This window comes from Nicotiana sylvestris, chromosome 11 (assembly GCF_000393655.2).
Source record: "Nicotiana sylvestris chromosome 11, ASM39365v2, whole genome shotgun sequence".
NCBI classification, from domain to species: domain Eukaryota; kingdom Viridiplantae; phylum Streptophyta; class Magnoliopsida; order Solanales; family Solanaceae; genus Nicotiana; species Nicotiana sylvestris.
Window position 1 is genome coordinate 9,226,232 of NC_091067.1, and position 6,976 is coordinate 9,233,207.

Consider the following 6,976-nt stretch of genomic DNA (forward strand, 5'->3'; position numbering starts at 1 on the left):
AAACTGTCTCTCCTAGGAATGACTTGCATATCAAGCCTCACATTCATGTCCCCTTCCTGGTAACATTTGAAATGAAATGAAAGGATCAAATAGGCCCATGATATTTTGTTTGGGCCAGCTGCTTCAACCCAAACGGCCCAAATATTATTAGCCCACTACGCTCGTAATGGCCCATCCCAGTTATTGGGCTTGTATCAACATTCTAGCTTGTTCTTCAAGAAATATATATTGTACTTTTAACGCCTAAAAACAATTCGTCCCCAATTTCAAAATTGCAGTTTAACAATGGCGTTGGAAGCGTATACATCACAACTCACTGACAAAATCCAAACCGATGTTCTCACCAAAGCTCGAATCTCTTGCTACAAGGTACACTTGTTTTCTCTATTGAAAGAGTTTTATGTTTTATGCGAGACAATTTTTTACACTATCAAGAGATTATAGGGAAATCTCTTGATAAACTTATTCCTAATTTGTAAGATTGTAAATGTAGTAAGTAAACTGCTATTTAAAGTATAAAATAATACTGATCATCACTGTGTATAGCTTGAACCCTTTTTAAAATGTGTTAAATTATATACACATCTTAAAAATATTATGCGTGTGTGATTACGTGCTGAAAGTACTGTGTTCGGTTGGACCAGCTGTAGTAATATTTTTTTATTTTAATGTTCGTAGGAATTGTGATCAATATTGATAAAATGCGTAAATTATATACACATTTTAAAGAACTAGTGTGTGTGTGTGTGTGAGATTACGAGCTGAAAGCACAGTGTTCGGTTGGACAGTTGTAGTGATTTTGTGTTTTATTTTAATGTTCGTATGAATTGTGATCAATATTGATAAAGCTAATAAGGGGGAAATGAATTTGTGGTATTGAAGGCGAGAGATGCATTTTATTCATGCCTGGAGAAAGAATCGAACAAGAAGCCCACTGAAATCGGGACTGTAGGGCTGTTATACCCAACTGATTGCAAGAAAACTAGGCAGTATTATGTGAAGCAATGCCGACCCACTTGGGTGAGTTTTTTCTTTTTAATCTCAGTAAGGTTTAAGAATATTGAGATAGATATAATTAATTGTGTTTTTGAATGAAATAGATGGATACAATTGATTCGCATAGGGTGTGTTTGGTTGTAAAGAATTCATTTTCCATGAAAATGTTTCTCATGAGGAAGTTATTTCCCAAGGAAAAACATTTTCCGATACTTCCCACACTTATGGGCATCAGGGGCGGACCTACATAGAGTGTTGGGGGTCACGGGACCCGTTAGTCTTGGCAAAAACCATGTATATATATGTTATATATGTCTGTATGTATACTGAGGACCCCTTATATATTTTCCTTGGCCCTTTCAACCATGAAAGTTGAATGGCGAGGTTGGTTTCTGCACTGCGCAAGTTTCGAAACCCACCCCACAACTGAACTTTTTGTTCTACATTGTTTTTTTGGTAACGTTTTCTTATATAAAAAAATCATGGAATTACTACTCCTTGTTTACTTGCTATTACTCCCTTACTACTCAATTGGTTTATATTTGTTTCTATAGTCTTTTCTGAATTAGTTTATTTTTATTACGTAATTTGTCAATTTATTTTATTCCTTTTCCGGTCCTTCCCTCACTCCCTTTTTTTTAACTTTCTACTACTCCCTTACTAGTTTTTTCTTTTATCTTTTCAAAATTAGTTTATTATTAGTACATAATAGTCAATTTATTTTATTCTTTTCCGAATCCCTCACTTACCCTTTGCTTAGAACTTTCTCTTTTTCGAAAGCTTTATCTGAGGAAAAAATTTAAACATGTAACTTAAAGAACTAAGAATGATGGGGAAGTATAAAAAACTAAGAATGATGGGGAAGTATAAAAAACTAAGAATGATGGGGAAGTAAAATATACTGTCTTTACAAGGCAGTTGGATCCACGTAATGACTAATAAAGTTTACCTTTTGAAGATTGTAAAATAAAAATAACTTGGACAATTTCCTATGTGATTCTTCCCTTCCATGCGGACATTAACAAGTGGGTTGTGATTTTCTATGCATTAGCAAGATATATATTTTCTCAATTCTAATTAGTGATACCTAAACATTTAACTCATATCTTATTAGCTACAATCACATCAGGACATTCTATATAAAAATTTACACATTAAAGTTTAATGCCCTTTGCGTATGAAAATGCATAGAGTCAAGTATGAGCGCATGATGTACTTTTATTATATTAGTACCAAATTAATGATAAATTTGTATTTTGTTGATATGTTATCGTAATCATTTACGTTTTCAAATAGTTGCCTTTTGTTGCTAGTAATTTACAAACATAACGTTATGCGCCCCCTTGTGCTCAAATCCCGGGTCCGCCTCTGATGGGCATAAGTCATTTTCCGTACAATAATCTTCACTTTTACGTTATTATTAATCTTTAGCATTTGATAATTTCATCAAAACACTCTCCGATTGCTAATATTATTAAAAATCTTTTGTATTTATTTCACTCCCAATCAAACCCCGGAAAATATTTCCAAGAAAAATGACTTCTGTCACACCAAATACATGCATAGCCTAACCCAACTGATTTGGGATTGAGGCGTAACAGGTTGATTGATTGAATTGGTGGGTTTTTGTTTCTGGAGGATTTCATTTGGATATTGAGAAAGTTGGTAGGAAATGTACTTATTTCTTCAGAAAATTGCAGTAAAATTAAGGAAAGAAAGAGTGTGTAATTGGTTGAAAGGAAAATAATAAAGAACTCAGTTTCCTTCATTTTTCAAATAGCTTTTCTGTGTACCAAACTGAGAAGCATGTTAACTTTCTGGGATAACCCTGCTGTTTTAGGTTTATTAATTAGTATGTTTTTTTGTATGATAGGTGAAGCATTTTGATAGGCAGTACTGTGCTAAGAAGAAAGTTCAGAGGCTTTTGGATGATAATGAGTCAAGGAGAGGTCCGTTGTCACTTCCACAGCCTTATACTTTCAAACCCCCTTGTTCCTGTTGATAGCAAATTTGTGGCTATCTTGGATATATAGGCTAGTGGTTTCTTGATGTCGGTCTCTGGTAAATTTTGTGGTTGTACAGCGATGGGGAACTTTCAATTGCACCATGAGTAGTTGTAATAAGTAATATTGGTATGCGTGGAGCAAATGAATTGTGTATCTGTTGTTTACAAAAGCAATGACATACTTGCATTTTTGTGGCTACCATCTTATTACTGTTTCTTTTACCTATTAAGTTTTCATGTGAATGATAGGTGGTAAGTCTTCATTAGTGAAACTTCATAGTCTATTCGATTTTCTTTGTCTCTCTTCAGTTCTTTTGAGGAGGGACTAAAGATTGTTCTGAAAAGGTTCGAAGTAATTTTGCCTCATTGGCTTGGCTTGAATGATTCTCGCAGGGGTGTAATGCTTGGCCCCTAAGGAAGTGACAAGTGAATCTGTTATCATTTATTGCGGTAAATCTTTTGGATGATTCTCATTTTGAACGTTGAGAAACTTCCAAGCAAGAGCAAGAGTACTAGATGTGCCGAATCCCTAGAGAGCGACCATATGAGGAGCCTGCTTCTTTTAATATTTGTTGCTAGTTTGAACTCAAGTTAAGAAGGTTCTGAGAATGTATTTTAACTCACAAAGGGGAAGGTTGACATAGTTTGATGCCTTGTTTCGCCTGCGGAACAGGCTTTCTACCAAGATAGATATATTTATATGAAGTATTTTTCTGCTTCTCATGTGTGTAGTTGCAAGATTATGTCCTTTCGTTGTGGTTGACACTTGGATGCTCTGTGTTTTTAGGTTAACTTTTCTGCTCATTTTCTTCTTTGAAACAAGAGCTCCTTTTTTGCATCTTTGAACTTCTGTCCGTTGCTTCTTGTTTGTTCTTTTTGCTTCATATAGTGTATCTTAAACTTGTGAAACTCCTGTAATTGTTCTGTGAGCTGAATGTGATTGTGTATTTCCCCTTGAATGTAGTCGGACAGAAAGTGGAAGCAGTTGAACTTGCACTTCCACTCCTGTGACATTAACCACTCTTGTTTTCCACTATAACCCCTTTCAAGGAGTGCTATGGCCTTGAGATCACACAGATCTGTCTTTTCTTGGGTTTGTATTCCTAAAAAAAAAAAAAAAAGGAATGAGTTCCGTTAATATCAGTTTTCCCTTTACGAAATATTACAGAAAATACTTGTAAAAAATGAAGGCCGGGGAAAATTGATGTATCTAGTTCTTTGTTAAATGGTCTTTACATGTTCCTGCTAAATTTTCCTTGTGGTTCATAGCGATATATTAAATTTTAATTCTTCCTGCATCCTTATGTTGGAAAGCCAGCATGGTCTTTCAGTTGGGTAGTGTTTGGGAATTTGAGATCTTCATGGGCTGAACTTTTCTATGTTTTGTGATTTCATTCTAGTTCGCACCTTGGACGGGGGTGTACCTGAAATCACTACAGGTAGCCTGTTGAGTTTGTCTAACTACACTGGTTTCTTTGGTCGGTGTTGACTCATTTTTTATTGCGAGAAATCTAAACAGAGTGGATTGGCTGTCTCAAGAACATAATTTGAAGTTGTAAGTTGGATGCCTTATGTTTTACAGGGGACTTTAAATGGCAGAAGTATCACTCTCCATGGGTGTTAAACATGTTTGGGTTATTTGTCAAAATCTTATGTTCATTAAGTCTTATCTCAAATCTGTTTAGATTAAGATTCTATTTGGAGCGTCTAATGTGAATTTAGCTCTGGTAAACATTGTCAATTGAATAAGTGCAACTGGACCTACTACTGGAGCAAGTCAGACTGACTGTTTCTGGTTGTGCTTAGTCACAACCTAGGTTTGGGCCACCTCCAATGTCGATCTGCAGTAATCATTTTCTAAATTTGTTTTCCGAGGTAGGTTCTATTTTAACCTAGAGCGATTTGCCTGCTTCTTTCAAGACTTAGGTGCTTTCTACAATTATCCTATATGAAAGATGTCTGACATGTGTGGATGGTGAATTACTTGCATGGTATGCAATCTGTGGAGAATTCTTCTCTCATCTATCTTGTAATATCTTTAGTGAGCCACTGTGTTCTTAATTCTACATTCCATTTACTACAGCAACTTCTCCCTAAGACAGCGAAGAACTCTTCCTTGAGTTTACGCTTTTCAGTCATCTCACACTGACTAAATTCCTTTTTGTCATTGCTCCATCTCGTTCCCATTTATTTTTACACTGTTTATTGCAACTATCAGAACAGCTTCTTTTGTTTGCTTTGGTATATAATATTGTACTAGTGAAAGTTATAATTGGTGGATGTATCAAGTGGATATATAGGATGATAGTCTTTTAATGGTAAAGAGCCACTGTGTTCTTCAGTTCTCAAAAAATATTTCCAAATAAGATCAGGTTCGCTAGCATCCTCTGGAGAATTCCATGTTTCTCTGAATCCAATAATTGGGGGGGGGGGGGGATATGCTTTTAGAATCTTGAGAGAAGAATAAGTAGCTGCAGAAAAGACTGTTTATGTGTCTGAAGAAGAACTAGCGTTAGTGTTGCCATACCTCCATAGTGAACAATACTTTTAGAAGAGCTATATGATGGCTATGTGGCTTGTTGAAACAGATGATGCACTTCAACAGATTTTAAAATTTTACTTTTGAGAACCAGAAACTACTAGAAGGTTTTGGTATGCCTAGCTAGTTCTAGAGGTATTTCAGATGCTCATGCATTAAAGATAAAAGCCATTAAGCCAAATTCAGTTAGTTCTGTTCTTTAGTGTCCTTACTTTAGCATTTCTTTATGAACTGTGCATTTTATTATCGTTTCTTTGTGTAGCTCAGAGGTTACCGAGAACATGACCCTTGATAGGAAGATGTGGAAGTCGAGAATTAGGATAGAAGGTTAGTAGGTAATTGTGCGTTCCCGGCTAAACCAGTAGGGTTAGTCTTGTACGTTGCTATTTTTCATGAGTTTCTATTACCGCGTGTTGTTTCTTCCGCTTTGGTTTGGCTTGCTATTTTGCTGATGTTTTGTTCTGTTGCTACTGCTTCTCTTTGCATCTTTCCTTGTACCGAGGGTCTATTGAAAACAGCTTCTCTACTTTCTTAAGGTAGGGATAAGGTTTGCGTACACACTACCCTTCTCAAGCCCCACATGTGGAATTACACTCAGCTTTTTGTTGTTGTTGTTGTTGTTGTTGTTGTTGTTCTCTCTGTAGCTCAGATAGTTTTATGATATTAGGAGTGAAATTTACTTGAGTAAACATTAGGATTGTTGATAGAACCAGCTAAAGCAGTCACTGAAATTCAGGGATCTAAGAGTAGAACCCGAGGAGAGAGAGGGAGATTCCAGCAAAAAAAGAGTGAATAACCAAAGAATACATCAAATTTTTGGGGATTTTATCTTGTAGTTTAAAACCATAAGAGAGCTAAAGAATCTTGAAATACTAAGTGACTACCCCTATGTACTCAGATGATTTTAGCTTGACAAAGAATTGTTGCATGCCTTTACAACAATAGATGTATGTCAAGCAGGAAATAAGTTATTACTATAGTTCAATTTATGACTGCTGAATCGCGTAAACAAAGTTAAGTTAGTAACCACACTATCATCCCGCTCGTTATTTTCTTAAGTAGGAGAACCACTCATGTCTTCTCTCTCCCATTTTTCTGGAGTTACTAACCATAATTCTAGCAAATGAAGATGATTTACTCTCTGTTTTCACTAGTTTATCCTACTTTAAACAGTAAGCTCAGGTCAATCCTTCTCTCTCCTTTTCCTCTTTTACATTTTCCATAGAATATAGTGTCCTATATGCCTCAGGTCATTGATCTATCAACTGTAGTTGATATGTTTATATTGTCATGTGACTATAGTTAGTTCATACCTTGTGGATTTTCTTACACTTAGATCTCTAATACCATCGGTAGTCTCTTTTGCTTTAGTTATCTTTATCATGCTGTTGATATTGCTTCTTATTTCTTTTCAAATATGCTGTGATTATGCATTT

General features: G+C 35.6%; 1 protein-coding gene across 1 annotated transcript; it reads left to right on the forward strand.

Moving 5' to 3' along the window:
- Positions 1-246: 246 nt before the first annotated feature.
- Positions 247-3,200, forward strand: LOC104237767 (uncharacterized). Its single transcript, XM_009791989.2, has 3 exons — positions 247-369; positions 883-1,020; positions 2,870-3,200. The coding sequence occupies exons 1-3, from the start codon at positions 286-288 to the stop codon at positions 2,996-2,998; spliced, it is 351 nt and encodes a 116-aa protein (XP_009790291.1). The 5' UTR covers positions 247-285; the 3' UTR covers positions 2,999-3,200.
- Positions 3,201-6,976: the final 3,776 nt, after the last annotated feature.

What these genes read in the sequence shown, in the direction of transcription:
- LOC104237767 (XM_009791989.2), top strand. Translation starts at nt 286, where the DNA reads ATGGCGTTGGAAGCGTATACATCACAACTCACTGACAAAATCCAAACC. An exon ending in CTCGAATCTCTTGCTACAAG is followed by an intron (nt 370 to 882) that starts GTACACTTGTTT and finishes GTGGTATTGAAG; the next exon opens with GCGAGAGATGCATTTTATTC. An exon ending in AGCAATGCCGACCCACTTGG is followed by an intron (nt 1,021 to 2,869) that starts GTGAGTTTTTTC and finishes TTTGTATGATAG; the next exon opens with GTGAAGCATTTTGATAGGCA.